Source organism: Prionailurus bengalensis, chromosome A1 (assembly GCF_016509475.1).
Source record: "Prionailurus bengalensis isolate Pbe53 chromosome A1, Fcat_Pben_1.1_paternal_pri, whole genome shotgun sequence".
Lineage (NCBI taxonomy): Eukaryota > Metazoa > Chordata > Mammalia > Carnivora > Felidae > Prionailurus > Prionailurus bengalensis.
Genome location: NC_057343.1, coordinates 90,890,915 through 90,907,908, shown reverse-complemented (window position 1 = coordinate 90,907,908; position 16,994 = coordinate 90,890,915). Strand labels below are relative to the sequence as shown.

The 16,994-nt window shown below is 41.3% G+C and overlaps 1 protein-coding gene across 4 annotated transcripts in view; it reads right to left on the bottom strand.

Moving 5' to 3' along the window:
• The window catches only part of RNF130 (ring finger protein 130), a 140,511-nt gene that overhangs the window by 24,674 nt on the left and 98,843 nt on the right, over positions 1-16,994 (bottom strand). For 2 of the 4 annotated variants that reach the window (XM_043585326.1, XM_043585354.1), the window contains exons 8-9: positions 13,807-13,900; positions 7,215-7,406 (exon numbers count right to left, since the gene is read on the bottom strand). The exons of 1 other annotated variant lie outside the window; for it this stretch is intronic. In XM_043585326.1, the coding sequence (XP_043441261.1) occupies positions 7,391-7,406; positions 13,807-13,900 (110 nt within the window). In that variant the 3' untranslated portion in view covers positions 7,215-7,390. Of the gene's footprint in view, positions 1-7,214; positions 7,407-13,806; positions 13,901-16,994 lie in introns of those variants that run through there. One more of the 4 variants, XM_043585344.1, reaches the window with a different exon arrangement.

The following is a 16,994-nucleotide window of genomic DNA, read 5'->3' as shown; positions in this document are numbered from 1 at the left end:
GTCATGTCAGGGCCACCTCGGGCTGAGCGCTCCACTTCTGCCTCTGCACCCTGAGCTTAGGGGTGGCCTCCGCAGGGAAGGGCGCCATCTTGAGGCAGAGGGCAGAGACTCAGGGTGAGAGAACCCCTTTCCCTTCGGTCAGCAAGACCAACATGTATTTTCCTCAAAAGGAACTTGTATGAAAACCTTGAAGGTAAAGGAAACAAGAGTAAGGCAACTGGATATGTTTTGCAGACTTACTAGATTTCTCTTCAGTTTCCTGGAGCCCCCTCAGAGACTGGCCAGGCTCTTGCCACCAATTTTACACACCCATCCTGGGCATCTTTTCATCACTGGGGTGTGCTTTTACCCCTCCTTCTCAGCCTGTGCTCGGGTTTGGCAGCCACCCTCGCTCTTGTGACCTCTACCTGCCTTTTCCACTCCTCAGAAAAGACAATGCTTCCCCTCTCTGAGCTGTCTGCAGGTGCACTGGTGCAGCTCTCCTGTACGGATGCTCTCCTGTGCTGGGTGAATTCTCCCTAGATGTCTCCTTACCCATGGGTTTCTAGAATCTTCTCATCATAGGCCCTGTTTCCAGCCTATTTCTTGCTTGCTGGCTTGTGTGCTAAAGCAGCTTCTGAGCCATGCTGTTCTAAGCCGGCACCTCTACTTACTTTCTTTAGTGACTCCATTTATTTAATTTTAGGTTCCAGTCTGCATCTATTTCACACTTTCCAAAAATGCATGAGCCTCCTTAAGGCTCCCCACTGGAAAAGCCACGGTCTGTAACAGCCCAGGACACCTCTCACCTGCTTGTGTCCTTGACCCCAGCCATCATACTTCTCAGCCTTTCCTACCACCGAGCATTGTGCACACAGGGCCCGTGGTCAGGATGCCCCATGATCTGCCCTGCCACTTGATGAGCTTCTCTGAGGTGCAAAACAGAATGGGGTTTAAGAACACAGCCGTGGTAAGTTACTGGATTTCTCTAAACCTGTTTCCTTGTCTGTAACATGGGGGTTAACAAAAGGGTTGTTGCAAGGATTAAATGAGTTAATGTGTGAAATGCTTAAAAGAGTGAGTGCCTACCACATAGTAAGCACTAGATGTTAGCTATTATTGTGATTAATCATTAACTTTAAAAAGTGTGTGTATATACACACATGTACACAGAAAGAGTACGTGCATGCATGCACTAGCTCAGCCCTCAAATAGTTCCCTCTGTTCATGGTCCTGTTTCTTCCCTGAACCTAAGAATTCCTTAAGAGTGAGAACCATGCACACTTTCCAAATGCTGGCCCAATGGTCTCAGGGCTGGAGGGTGGCTGGTGGTCAGGAACGTTATCCCTGGGCTGCTTCCGTTTCTGACTTTGCCACTTAATAGGTGAGCAATCTCCGGCCAAGTTTCTGGATATTCTCTAAGTTTCTTCATTTGCAAAAGAAGAAATAACTATCCCTTCTCTGATTGGCATGTTGCCAAGATAAAGATTATCATGTATGTAAACCACTCAGCATAGTGCCTGCCACATCCTGGGAGATCTGGGGCTGCTAGTTTTTTCCTGCCCAGCTTCACAGCAGAGTTCTGAAATGGCAGTTTCTATCTCGACTGGATTCTTTGTTCTATTTGTTGCCATTAGGTTCTATTCTTAAACTGTCCTGATAAGGAATTTCACATAACCGAATATTTTTGTAGATAAAAAGTCAAAAGAACCATCAGGATCTTCTCTCAACTATTTAAAAAGTCTACAGTTAAAAAAAAAAGTCTACAGTTACAACCCAGCTGGCTGAAGAGAAATTAGATTTAATCCCATGGGGCTTTAGTGGCTATAAATGTCTGAAGCCATCAGGTAGATGATCAGGGAACTGCTTTCCTATGGAGGCTCTTTGGACTGTAGACCGTATTCTTACCTACCTTTTGTCTGTTGTAAACACTGAGTTTCCTTGAAATAAAACTCTTGAGAAACACTTTTTACTTTTGGTATGTGTAGAAAACAAAAAGCAAAAACCACCTAATTCTTCAGGATTACAAAGTTTTCCAGTAAGGGCTTCAAAGTGAAATATCAATCTGTTCCAGACTAATTTCTGGTCATCTTCTAATTTTTAAAGTAGTAAACAAGTAAACAAGTAGTAAACAATTTTTAAAGTAGTAAACAAGTAAACAAGTAAACTCAACTTCATACATTTCTTCTATTCATAAAGCTGACCTCACTGTTGGTAGCGCTGTGACTGTGAAGAAATAAGCAACTGCCTTTGGATGATAATTTGAACTCTGATTCTAAGGAACCAAAGCCCATGTAAAGGATAACACGTGCAAACACGTGCATACGTATACAACATACCGCCTTCAGAGTTAACAGAGACCAAGACTAATTGAAACATAAAAACTTAATGGTGCCAGTTAAACTTCAAAGCCATAAAATGGTAGGTTCAAATTTCAATGGCAGATGACAAATCTTTCCTAAGACTGATGGAAAGCTCCATCCTGTTAATTCACTCATTTCATTTCTTAGCTCTTGTAAAAATTCTGTATTTGGCTCTGAAAAGCACCTACTATTTTAAAAAAGTCTTACTCTCTGCTAGGGCTTGAAACAATGTGAAAAGGCAAAAGCACATTAATAGAGACAGTAGCATTGTCATTAAACACTCTTACATCTCCTGCTTATGAAGGAAAATCACAACTCACCATAAATGGGAAGGAGAGCAAAGGGAACAAACTAGGTTAATTTTTACTGGAATAAAGTGAGGTGGGGAGGAACTATCTTACTAATTTATGAAAATACTGCTAGAAGAAAAAAATATTTTGTAGGTATTGAGGAAGAAGCCAACCTCAACACAGCCTGCTCTAGAGAATAAAGTTAAACACTCAGGTGAATTCTCTAGCATACAGAGTTGGCTGGAAATATCAGGAGAGCCACTGAACCAGTGAATCTCAAGGGATAAAGATGTACTAAATAACCTCTGCGGCTTCTGAAAATCCTTTAACTTACTCATGCACCTAACAACAGGGCCCTAGAATACATAAAGCAAAAACTGACATAATTGAAGGGAGAAACAATAATAGATTCAACAATAATCATTGGAATCTTCAGTACTCTACTTTCAATAACAGAACAGCTAGATCGAAGATAAAAGAGGAACAAGAAAATTGAACAACACTATTAAACAACTAGAGCTAACAGACATCTACGGAGCACTCCACCCTATAGCAGAATATGTATTTCTCTCAAGTGAACATGGAACATTCTCCAAGATAGACCGTATGTTAGGTAATAAAACAAGCCTCAATATATTTAAAATGATTGAAATCATACAAAGTATATTTCCAACCACAATGTAATGAAATTAGAAATCTGTAAGAGAAGGAAATTTGGGCAATTCACAAAGATGTGGCATTTAAGCAACATACTCCCCTCAACAACAAATGGGTCAAAAGAGAAATCACAGGGAAACTAGAAAAAAAAATTGGGATAACTGATATAAAACCCACAATATACCAAAACCCTATTGATGAGCAAAACTGTGCTTAAATGAAAACTTATAGCTGTAAATAATTATATTAACAAAGGAGAAAGAGCTGAAGTTTTTCCACTTTGAGAAAAAAAGAGAAAGAAAAAACTAGGCCCAAACCAAGCAGCAGAAGAAAGTAACAAAGATCTGAGTAAAAATTAATTAAATACCAAATAGAAAAATTGGCAAATTAATGAAACCAAAAGTTAGTTCTTTGACAAGGTCAAAATTTGCAAACCTTTAGCTGAATTGACCAAGCAAAAAAGAAAGAAGACTCAAGTTACTAAAATCAGGGATGAAAGAGGGGACATTACTACCTACACTGCAGGAATAAAAAAGGATTACAAGGGAACCTTATAGACAATCATGTGCCAATGAATAAAATAAACTTGACGAAATGGACAATTACCTACAGAGATGCAAACTATAGGAACTGACTTAACTAGAAATAGAAAAGACCAGTAAAAACTAAAGACAGTGAGCCAGTAATTAAAAAACTTCCCACAAGGAAAAGTTCAGAGCCAGATGGCTTCACTGGTGAGTTTTACCAAACAAATGAGAATTAACACCAATCTTTCTCAAACTCTTTCAAAAAACAGCAGAGGAGGAAACACTTCATAATCATTATATGAGGCCAGCAGTACAGATACTAAAGCCAGAGAAAGAAATCACAAAATTATAGACCCATACCTCTTATGAATACAGATGCATAAACCCTCAGCAAATACTACCAAACTAAATTCTGCAACATATAAAAACATAATCCCACTGTGACCACTTGCCTGGGGATTTATCCCAGGAAGGCAAGGTTGGCTCAACACATGAAAATTGATCAATGTAATACATTAATGCAAAAAAGGACAAAACCTACAAAATAATCACAATAGGCACAGAAAAAGCATTTGACAAAATCCAAAACTCATGATAAAAACACTCAACAAGTTAGAAATAGAGAGGAACTTTTTCAATCTGACAAAGGGCATCTATGACAATCCCACAGCTAACATCATACTCAATGGTGATAGTCTGAAAGCTTTCCCCCCAAGATAAGGAACAACACATGGATGCTGCTTGCACCACTTCTATTCAACATTCCACTAATGGGAGGGTCTAGCCAGGGACAATTAAGCAAGAAAATGAAGTAAAACACAGTCAGATCAGAAAGAACATTAAATTATCTCTATTTGCAGATGATATGACCTCTTATATAGAAAATTCAAAGGCATCCACTAAAAGGCTATTAGAGCTAGTAAATGAGCTCAGCAAGGTTGCAAGAATAAAAAATCCATCATATTTCTACAGAAATTAAATAAATAAAAAGGCATCCTCTGTTCATGGATTAAAGACTTAATACTGTTATGACACTACTACCTAAAACGATCTGCAGATTCAGCATAATCCTGATCAAAATCCCAGGTGGCATTTTTGCAGAGATTGAGAAACTGATCCTAAAATTCATATGGAAATGCAAGGGGCCTTGGAGGGCCAAAACACTCTTGAAAAATAACAAAGTTGGAGGACTTACACTTCCCAATTTTAAAAACTTAGTACAAAGCAACAGCAATCAATATCATGTGATACTGACACAAGGACAGAAATGGACACCCAATGGAATAGAATTGAGAGCCCAGACATAAACTCATATGCTTAACTGGTTTTTGACAAGGGTACCAAGACCTCCATGGGGGAAAGAATAATTTTTTCCAACAAATGGTACTGGGACAAATGGATAGCCACATGCAAAAGAATGAAGTTGGTCCCCTACCTCACACCATATACAAATTTTAACTCAAAATGAGTCAAAGACCTAAATATAAGAACTAACCTATAAAACTCATGTTAAATTTTGTTAAAAACTTGTTAAATTTCCTGTCATCTTGAATCAGCCAATGATTTTACACACATGATACCTAAAACACAAACCAAAGAAAAAGCCAAACTGGACTCCATCAAAATGAAACACCTGTATTTTGAAAGTTACCACTGAGAAAGTGAACAACTTAAAGAATAGGATAAAATATTTGCAAATCATAGATAAGAGTCTAGTAATCTGGAATACATAAAGAACTCTTATAAGTTAACCACAAAAAGACAATCCAACTGAAAACACAGACAAAGGAGTCAAGCAGATCTTTCTCTAAAGACATTCCAGTGGCCAACAAGCACATGAAAAGCTGCCCAACATCAGTAGTCACTAGGGAAATGCAAATTAAAACCAAGTCAAAATGCAAATAATAAGGTGGCATTTTGTACCCACTAGAACTTTTAAAAAAGTTTAAATAATAATAATGTGTTAGTGAGGAAGAAGAGAAATTGGAACTCTTGTACACTGCTGGTGGGCTATCCACTGCTATGGATAACAGCTTGGCAGTCTTTCAACAAGTGCTAGAGTTGCCATATGACCCAGCAATTCCACTCCCAGGGACATACCCAAGAGAACTGAAATGATACATTCACACAGAAACTTGTACAAAAGGTAGAAGCAACCCACATGTCCATTACTGGATGAACAAGATGTGGTATATTTATCCACACAATGGAATTATTATTCAGTCAGAAAGGATAAGTACTGATTCATGCTACAATATGGAAGAACTTGCAAATGTTATATTAAGTGAAAGAAGGCAGACACAAAAGGCTACACATTGAACAGTTCTATTTATATGAAATGTCCAGAATGGGTAAATCCACAGAGACAGAGAGTGGATTTGTGGTTTCCAGGCTGTTAGGGTGAGCGGTGACTGTTAATGGGTATAGGGCTTCTCTTAGGGGTGATGAAAATGTTCTAGAATTAGACAATTGTGATGAATATACTGAATATACTGAAAACCACTGACATGGGTTATCCTTTAAAAGGGCAAATTTTATGGTATGTGAATTAAATCTCAACAAAATAGATAAAAATCTTCAACCCCTTACCAATTTGAGAATGACTGCTGTAGTGAACCCATTACTGATGGGATCAAATTCAGATGGGAATTTGGGAGTAAATTCTCATCTCTCAGGCATACTGATGCAAAAGGTTGAGGATTCACTGCTTAGAATGTTTACACATACTGATAATCCTTCAAGCATATGATTCAATAGAACATAAACTATTTTAACATTCTTCTTGTCAATACAGCAAAAAAGATTTCCACTTGTAAAACTGCTCTCCTCCAACTTTTTAGAATTTGCTGCTTTAAAAAAAATACTGTACAAACTAGGGAGAAAAACACCTTGGACAGATATAATTTATTACACATCGGTGTGTATTTTGGAAAATTTTCCACAGACTCATTCCTTCATCCCACAAGTATTTATTGAGCACTTACTATGTGCAAAAAGCACTCTACTAGGCACGGGGGGATATAGAGTCAAGCGACACAGCTAAATGTCCCTGTTGCTGTGGGGCTGATGTTCCAGTGGAGGCAGATCAACCATGTTCTTCTGGTGGAGCAAGAGATTATCAGAGAGGAGGGTGACCTTGAAGCAAGTCTACTGGAGTAACCCACTGGGTGCTTGAGTGGGCATTACTGCACAGGACGTGCTCACGCTCTGGTCGTATTTGGGCACCAGGAGGAACCAGTGTGAAAATACCAACAGGAGCAGCATCACTGCTCCTCCTGTGGGGGAGTCATGAGCACAGTTTGTCTCTGAAACATATATAAATGAAACTGGGGTATGTGATCTCCAGGTCAGCCTTCCGATCAATCACAGGTGGGTGAAAAATACTCAATGGCACGGTCTTTTTATTTTATTACTTATTTATTTTAATACAAAGCTTTGGCATTAGCAATTTTATGAAAAAATAAAATGTACTAAAAATAAACGCTTGTGTGGCATGATTGGTAAATGATGCACAAAAATAGGTTCTTTTTTCCTTCAAGGCAATCAGTCAGAAAGCAGTTTTTTTTTTTCTTCTTCAAAACCACTCTACCCTGTGGAATAGAAGGGAAAAAAAGAGGTCAAGAATTAGTTAAAAGGGAGTGGCCAATATTTTAAAATAACGGAGAAAGTGATCTTAACTGAAAAGTGGGCTGGGGCTGTCCCCCACCATTTCCCAGCCCCATTTGGGAAAGTAAGTAAGCCATTAGCATTTTCCTGAACTCAGCAGCTTCAGATCTGTGGTCAAGTGGCTCAGTCACCTTAGAAATGTGTTAGTCCCCCCAAAAGGAACGCAGGGAAAAGCACAGGCTAACCAGCATCCTGCTTAAAAATGCAGGGACGATTATCATACAATTCACAACTTTTCCTGGTTTGAATGCAAGTTCTCGGTGCTGAGTGTCCTGAAATCTGCAGCTATCTCTTTAAAATAGGATCCCCCTTTATACCTGGGACAAGAGTATCTATGTTTATTTTGAAATAAAATTTGTGAAGTGTAGACTTCTGGGACGTGTGGCTCTCTTACGGGACTTCCCCAGGCTGTATGTGCACGTGTCCCTAAATCCGGTGTCTGATGGTGCCCGGGGTCTTGGGAAGCCCCCTGCTCTGCCCTGGGGCGGACACCACCCCTCTGTGGGATGGCCCTAGCTTCCTGAAGCTTCGCATAGCTGGTTTGCTTCCTTGGTACCCCGATTCTGGTCTCTAGTAGTGCTCTTTTCTCTCTGCTCAGTTCTAGACCCACACTTCAAACCGCTTAATCTCTGGACACCACACAACTCTCCAGCATCTCTGGATTTCCTTCCTCAGCTCTGTAGTCACTTAACCTCCCACCTCCAGTCTCTCCCAGGCCAAGGCAACTTCTAAGGAATCATCTTTGTGCCAAAAGGCCTCAGATATTACCTACTGCTTATAAGGGCACAGTCCAGATTCTGTAGTCGGCCTACTGCCTCCAGCAGACACATCAAGCCCACCACTCCCTGAACCAGCTCTGCTTTTTCCTCTTTGTGTCCTAAATTATGCCTGGCCTGGTTCCTGAGTGACTCTCTCCAGGAAGCCTCTGTTAACTCCCCAGGGTGGGGGCAGCAGGTCCCCTGTGTCTGTGTGACACGGAGAGGCTCTGCCATCACTCCCACTGGTGCCTAAGCCTGAGCACTGTGCAGCACAGCCCCATTCCCACAGCGCCCCTGCAGGGCAGGGCTCGTGCCTGGGGAGGGTTGGCGGGGCGCAGCAGGAAGGCCGCTCACCACCTCACACTGTTCATCGCAGTCCACTTGAAGATCACATACCGATTTTATAAAATTTCCTCAGAAAAGTAAAGTATTAGGTAGGAGAACTTTCAATGGGTGAGTCAAGATTTTTAAACTTAATTTTGCTCTTCTAAGAAACTATAAGCAAATGTAGCTATAAGAAGGTTAAAGGTACTTGTGGGGGAAAAAAAAAGACAGTGAGGGAGTCCAATCAGGGGTCCCCACTGCCTTTAACTTTCTTTGTGCCATCACATTTCTAAAAAGCCCACTGTGTCCTCTTCCACTACATTATTTCCAGCCCTTAAATGGCTTACTGGAGCAGGCAAAGACCAGCAGTGTAAAAAAAGAGGTGGGCCCAGAAATGCTGGGCTTGAACCCCAGGCCCTCTTCCTATGGCATTTCTCAGGGGTCACGCAGCTCCTCTGGGCCTCACTTAGGTTATTTTGTGTACATATCTCAGGCTCAGAGTGGCTGAGAGGAGAAAGAGGTGGATTCATTATCAAACTGGGGGCAAGTTCAAATCTTTGCTGGCATTGCTATAAGGAAGGCTGTCTCGGAAAAATAAACAATCGAAGATGGATTCCAGTGTAACTAAGCAAAAGGTATTCTGTTGAGAACCAGAAATCCAAAATTCTTTAGATCTGTGTTTCTCAAACTTCAGGCTACAGACTATTACTGGACTGTAAAAATCAATGTGGGAATTCATGACCAGTATTAACAACAACAAGGTACAGAGAGGAGATCCGAGAATAAGGATGTAGTAAGGGAGGTGTTTGTGAAACTTGTTTCAGTTATACACATGTGAATATGTCACAATACAAAATGTAGTTCTTACAGTGGCAGGTGGTAAAAAAAAAAAAAGTTTTAAAATAGTTTTGATAGTTAAGGTTCTAAAAGAGGCAGCCAGCCAGCAGGGCATGCAATACCTCTTCTTGGGCTCTGATCCCTCCTAGGAAAGGACAGACAACTGAAGAGGGACTCTCAGAACTGGAAGGAGCCTCAGACTTGCACCTGACACAGGGTCTGCCTCTGAACAGTGCCGGCCTTGTGGTTTCTGTCACATAAGCAGGTTCTGGTAATTCACCAGCTCTCAAGGTATCCCATGTCATGGATGGACACTGTTGATCGGCAGTTAAGTTCTTTCCTATATTAGGTGTTACTCTACCTCTCCTCTGTGGATGTCTCCAGAGCTCCTGAACTACACAGTAAGCCCCCTCCATATGCACTGGTTAGTCATCACGAGACTATTGTGAGTGTTACAGGGGCAACCTAGGTAGAAACAGAGTTCCACACAGGAGTAAGTTCTTAGGAAGCACTCAGTAAACAGCAGCTAGTCTCATCTGTGGGAGCCCTTCAAATACATCCCTCACATCACCCTCATCTTTGCTCTTCTGAGCCAAGCACCCCCAAGACATAAAGATGATTACATTTTCAGATCCTTTTATATTGAAATATGTCAATGTTCCTCTTAAAGAGTGTGTGTAGATAACTCAGAAATACTGAAAAGAGGGTCAAATGAAAACATCAATTCCTCTGATCTGGCTCATAAATGTCTATCACTGCACCTCAGAGGCCACCAGCTCACCAGGAATATTGGTGGGGACAACTCGGGCCTGCTGCAGAGCCAGTCTTCCTGGTCTTGGGCTGTGCTACAGGATTCTATACTTGTTCCAGTTATTTTACCACACTTCCTCTGGTTCAGATGGTTTTGAATCTTGAACGTCTGGACTACACTCCTGGGCAGATCCTTGGGCACGAGTTCTATGAATCCGAATCTAGGAGCTGTGGAGGATACTTAGGTGGACCTCCCATTTGCATCATCTACCTTATCTCACAACTTGCTCCTCGAACAACAATGAAAAACACTGTCTTTTCTTATGTTGAGGGACAAATAGGCTGGTACAGATAAAAGCTGGTAAATGTTGGGATATAACGAGGTTTTCTGAATAATGAAGCAGAGCGGTAAACCTCCTTTGGGAACTGAAGTTCATTACCCTTGCTCACTGAGGTACTACGAAACAGGGGTATGAGAAGATCATATGTACAAATATATTTGTCTTGCACTTATTTGCTTCTTTGACTACCAACCTGTTTATATTTGCAAAGCCTCAACATTCACTAGATTTGTTTGCAGTGTTAAAAAATTAAGGCACAATTAGTCACGGTTGAGTATTTAAACAGTATTTCATATAATAGAAGGGGGGTGACCTCAGATCTGTGGACTTCTGACTGACCTCAGAGTTCAGGCAATAGTACAAGCCCTGGGTCACTGTGCAGAACATGGGAGGGAGGCGGGCGTGCTTTTGCCCCTAGCAGGGCAGGAATCGGTGCTCGGCAGCCATGCCTGGTCCTGTGTGGGTTCCACGTGCCTGCCCTTACACGTGGCCCACATGGCTTCATCTTGCCCACAGGGTTTCACCAGTGACTAGACTGGGTCAAAGTCTTGCTGAAATCACTATATACAAGTTCAGTGTGACATTGTCAAAAGAGTAAACTATAATAGTAGGTAGTATGCGTAGAGGTGAATTTTACTATCAACTTCCAGACAAATCACATGTAAAAAGATGGAAATCTATTTATACAGAAGACTATCTTACAAATGGATGAAGTTACCTAGAAAATTAGAAACAGCAATTAAAATGAAGACAATCTCATTTTGGCTGTAAGTTTTTGGTAAATGCAAAAGGGAAATAGGACAGATTTCAAAGAATTCACTAATGAAGAATAATTATAAATTTATTTGCTAGAAACTTTTCTCTGGAATTAAAGTTGCATAGGAATTTTTTTAATCAACATTCTTGGGAAGGAGACATTGAGTGAGAGTGACTATCATCTTTCCGTTATCTTCCACAATTCAAATGGCCTTTAAAATATTAAGTACTTCATGTTGTATTAAAAAGTCAACATATAAAAGCACAACAGGAGAGAAAAACATCACCCACAATTCTACTAAATTAAGATAATCACCATTAATATTTTGGTGGCCATTCTTTCATACATCCATATGTACACACACACACACACACACTCTCTCTCTCTCTCTCTCTCTCTCTCAATGGGATCATGAAAATTGTCCTTCAGAGTAGTTCTGACTGAAGGCACAGAAATAATACTCAAATGAACAACTGCAGTATCAACCTTCTACAAAGGCTAATGGGAGAAGGGTCGGCCTAAGACATGGATCTAAGATCTATGCTTAGACTGAGTCATGCAGGCATTTATGCATGGAACGGAAGTATCATGGCCCCAGGTACTTTGATTTCTAAAAGGTAACACATCTAGTGAGCCTTCTCTAAAATATCTGATGCATGAACTGAGCACCTGGCAGATCCTGAGTGGCAGCAAGGTGACCATTAAATCACATCATGATTCTCTAAAAGTGCCCAGAGTGCCTCTATATGCTGTGACTGGTTTTTGCTCATTTGTGAAAGTTTTAAGAAGTGGACTTACACTACCATGGACTCTGATGGGGTCGGTATGAGAGTAAGCAAAAGAGGTGATTGTAGGTGAAATAACTCTTCCCTCCACACAGGTCTGAATCATAGGCACTTACTGAGCTCCTATGATACTATACTGTTTCATGGAAGAAAATTAAAATCATTTGCCAAATGATAAAGGCAGATGGTCATCTCATTCACAGAACTTTGAAAGAATCTCGGTGGAACCATTAAGCTAACATTTATTGAGCACTTATTATGTACCAGGCACTGTGCTAAGCACTTTACATGCGAATTCACACAACCTAGGGTATGCTCCTACCATTATTCTTGTTTTCTCCATGACTAAAATGAGCCTCAGATAAATACAGCTGCCCAGGTCTCCCAAGCAAAAAATGGAAGAGCAAGGAGTCAAATCCAGGTTATGTCTCACTCTAGAGCCTGAGCAATTCACACTGTGCTATGTTGAAGTAAAACTGCATCAGGTGGGTTGGCCTATTGGATGACTGGCCACAACTACTTGCCTGAAGGCTGAAGAATGCCAACCAACCATGGCATCCTCCCAACGTGTCAGGGATGCCAAAGGGCCCTTCTTACAAGTATCCAGGCAATAGATCAGGTTAGAGATAATAAAATGATGTCATGGTAAGTGCAGGTTACTTGCCCATTTGTTTCTACAGTTGGACAAGGAGTGTTCAATTAAATCAATTACGTGAGCTTGGCTGGTTATGAATCAGTTAAAATGCCAGGACATAAGTGAGTGTGGAGAGCACGTGAATGCCACCTGTAGTACTTTAGGTTCCTACTTGGGCTGTGTCCTAGGGCTACTCTCATTTCAAAATTTTTTTTCATGGATACTGGTAAAATAAAGGACTAAAGAATACTTTACAATGCCCTAAATTTAAAACAAAACCAACAAAACCAAAAATAAAATAATAATAATAAAAAAATAAACCTTTGTTTTATCTTATCCCCATGGAAAGCTACTTGGAAAATCACTGGATCCAAATGGGACTTAAGAGTAATCTAGCCCAATTTTGCCTAACTCTGAACAACCTCTAGCAGCCCCGACAAGTAACATGCAGCTTCTTCCTGCATTCCGCGTCCTGGGCACTCCCCATGGCAAACCAGCTCACGGGGTAAGTAGCCTCACTGACAACTGTTCTTCCTCTTACGGAGATGAAATTTGCCTTCCTGTGGCCTACCCCTTTGGTCCTCATTTTGCCCCATGGAAATACCGTATAAGCTTATTTTCTTTGTCCCCCTGACAATCTTCCTACTCTTTGGTAACAGTGGGTCTTCCCGATTGCTTCTTTCTTAGAGGCTAAACATCCAAGTCACTGTCCCTTGACTGTAGGCCAGGGTGCCAGTGTTCCACCAAAAGCTAAGTATGTAAGAATCCAGATCAAGTCTGGTGAGCACACAGTAAAGTGAGATTTTCCCGTCAATGATCAGGACATAGACATTCTTTGCACCTTATGACTGTGCTAGTTCCCCTGGAGTTTGCATTACACCGCTGCTGTACTCTAAGCATGTGGCTAACAAAAGCCCTTGGATCTTTTCTCGAGTGAGCTGTTGTTGCTGAGCAAGATGACCTCCCGATCTGTGTTACTGACTAAAAATATATGGTCAAGAAATACACTTATTTTGCTAGGTATGGCGTCATCAGGATATGAAACTAGTGGAAGCCAAATTTCACCATCTTTATGAAAATTACAGGGTTTCTTGGGATCATCTGGCACATGCAATCCAAAAAATAATTTGTTACTTACTCATTAGCATTCAAGCTAGCTGTGGCTCTGATGATCATGTAGCAGAGTGTGAGAGCACTGAGGAGGCCAAAACTGGCAATAATAAACCATTCTTCTGTTGACAAAGGAAAGGGAGGAAATCACTCTGGGGAGAAGGCTTAAGTCAAATCGATGTCAACATTTCCCTCAAATGCAACGAAGCAGACGTCAACGGAGGTGTAAGCCAAGACTGGCCCAAGGAAGTGAAGCAGGAGGTTTGCCAGAGAGCTACTAACTGGAGAAGGTTAGTGGAAGTAGTGTTGAAAAGCTGCAAGGGAGAAAGGAAAGCATGGCCCAAACATTTCTTCCAGTTAAGGTCCTGAGGTTTGTGAAGAGTGTGGCCACCAAAAAGTGTGCAGCAGAAATAATGCATATAAAATTGCACGTGGACACAGAGTTTTAAATGGCTACTTTAGATGACAGTAAAGTGGACCAGCCATACTTCTACAACCTTTCCTTCTTCATTCTGTCACTTCTGCATGGTTGTGCCACTCATACGGAGTAGAGGTCCCAAAGGTCCTGTGGGTACTCCACGCAGTCCGCGGGCTGGCCTTCCGTGGCATTCGGGTCTACCTTCTTTTCTCTTAGGCACAGGTTTACTTACAGTCTTTATTTACAAAGGACATCTTATTGGTTCTCTCCTGGGAAGAACTACCCTTCATACTCCCGCCGGCGGGAAGCAAGCACTGGCTGCTTTGGCTGTGTCGAGCACAAGTAGGAAGGGAAGGTGACTCACAAGGTACCTGGCCCATCAAAGAGTTGGAAAAAAACCTCTGAAACACAGAACTCTAGGGTTTTTTTTTTTTATCTAGTTTTTCTCTAGATCCGGGAAGTCAGTTAATAGTTTCCCTTCTTTTCAAAGTCTGTATGTCAAGGTAACGTCCCCGAAGTACTATTTACTGCGAACCTTGAAAATAACCTGAGAACCAATCTATAAAATATTTCCTAGTATATACACTAACTAGGGCTGGTTTAACAAGGTGGTACACAGCAAAGTCCCCTATGTATCTACAATAAGGCAGAGAGAAGACATTTATACTTGGAATGCCAAAGTTGGGTATGTAAAAGCTGTGTAGAATGTGAGGGTTTCTCAGTCTGGTTTCCATGAATCCTACAAATGTGCAAAATTGTGTGTGCCTAGGGATTTTTCTAGAAAAAGGTTATTATACTTTCACTGGACTTTAAAGGTGGTGATCTTCAAAACGTTAAGAACTGGTCTTCAGGATTGCCAGGATGATGAGTTTGTTCTAGAAGCGTTTCTTGGCCATCTTGATCTGTATTGTTATAATGCTTAGCAAACTCTTTGGTTTTTGGTTAACAGTGCAGCCACTGCTTCCTGGATTACAAATTCTTCATCAGTACAGTAAATTTATAAGGTTTTAATTTCAGTCCAAATGAACATTTAAGAACCCATACAAAACCCACCATCTTTACCTGCATGTATTTTAAGTTAGGAAAAATGTGTCTTGGCATTTAAAAAAATTCAGAGATGACTGGTCATCAGTACCAAGAAGTTAACACAGAGTTATTTTTTTCTTCTTAGAGACCTTTGTACATGATAAGCAGACTAACTTTTGGAACTTCAGTGATGTCTGTGTTTCTGCATACTGAACATACCATCCATAGATGTATGGCATTTCAGTTATAAAAACTAGTAACCAAAATGAAGCAGACCCCATCACAATGCCCGGTGGGTCCAGCAGTCTGCTGAGGCCGGAACCCCAGTGTGTATTTAGCACAGTGCCTTGCACAGTGGGTGCTGAGCGGGCGCACTGTAGCTGGTACGACACTACAGAGCTTTGAAGGCAAAGGAGAGGGAGCTTTGGTTTCGTTTAACCACATGAGTTTATTTATTCACATGTGTAAATTCCACTAATGGGGATTGATATGATATATGAAGTAACATTTTTTATCATCAAAATGGGAGATTCTGAAAGGACAGTTCTGCATAAAATATAGCAGGATCAGAACTTAATGTAGTAGTAGGTGCTCAATAAATGTCGATCAATGAAGGACCTACAAAAACTCATTAATAAACAAGGAACCTTTGTGTCCTTTATTGCTACTAGATCAGTTTTCAAAAATCTACACTATAAAACCTGAAAACACAAAAAGCTGTTGAAACACATCACGGGGGAAATGGTAATAAGTGAGTCAAGCTGTATCAAAGAATAGTTTTCCTTATTTTGTAACTGAATGAAGTCTCCCTAAGTTTAGACACATGCTAGAACAAAACCTGGGGAGTCATTTGCTACTACTAAGTTTTGGTTGGTTAAAAACATGTGTCCTTCACTTGAAGAGACCACACGAGGCTTGCTATGTCAAGGGCAAATCTTTTGCAACAGCTTTATCTGGGCTATGGACCCCCTGAGTTAAGCAGGGCCCCATCAGCTTTAGGGCTCGAAGCTACAGGCAAGCAACAGCACGTACTGGAAAAGGCAGCACCAGAGTGGTGGCAAGGAAGATGGCGAAGGGCTGTTAGATGGAAAGATCACGTAGAGGATGGAACTGGAGGAGACAGCTGGCTTGTTACAGGGTGAATGTCCGCAAGGCCCACACACACGCCTGCCAGCCCACTCACACCGTACTGAGGCACGACCATCAGAACACTCGGAGCACTGCTTTTCTTCCCATCAACGGCACAACAGTCAAGACGTTCATAACGAGCAAGAGCGTTTTTAAAGGCATATTACCCTTTGGCTTTTCTCCCACCTCATGTACCATGACACCAAAGAGGTAAGTGCCAAGACACCAAACGTCATAGAAAGTGTAAAATAAAGTAAGCGGCAGCCGGCTCAAGTTGCCCTAGAGTGGTTCATTTGTGTGTTCAAATCTGCACTAGTGTTTCACTCAGCTGCCTGCAGCCTAGGAACCAGAGAGCACTGGTGCTCACGGTCACACAACACACCCAAGGTGACGCCCGAGGTCACATCCCAGCATGACCCTTGAAACTGCCCATCTGCAAGGCAACCATTTTGAAACCGGCTACTAAGACAAACCTCTGAACAACTACTTGTCAAATGGAAGCGATTCCCATTTATTATACACAAATACACAAGCTCCTTATTATAAACAAACTTTTGTCCTTCCAAATACCTGTTTCTTTCTTGGTTACAGACTAACCAACCGGCCCAACCAACCGACAGACTGCCTCAACTGTCCTCCAGAGC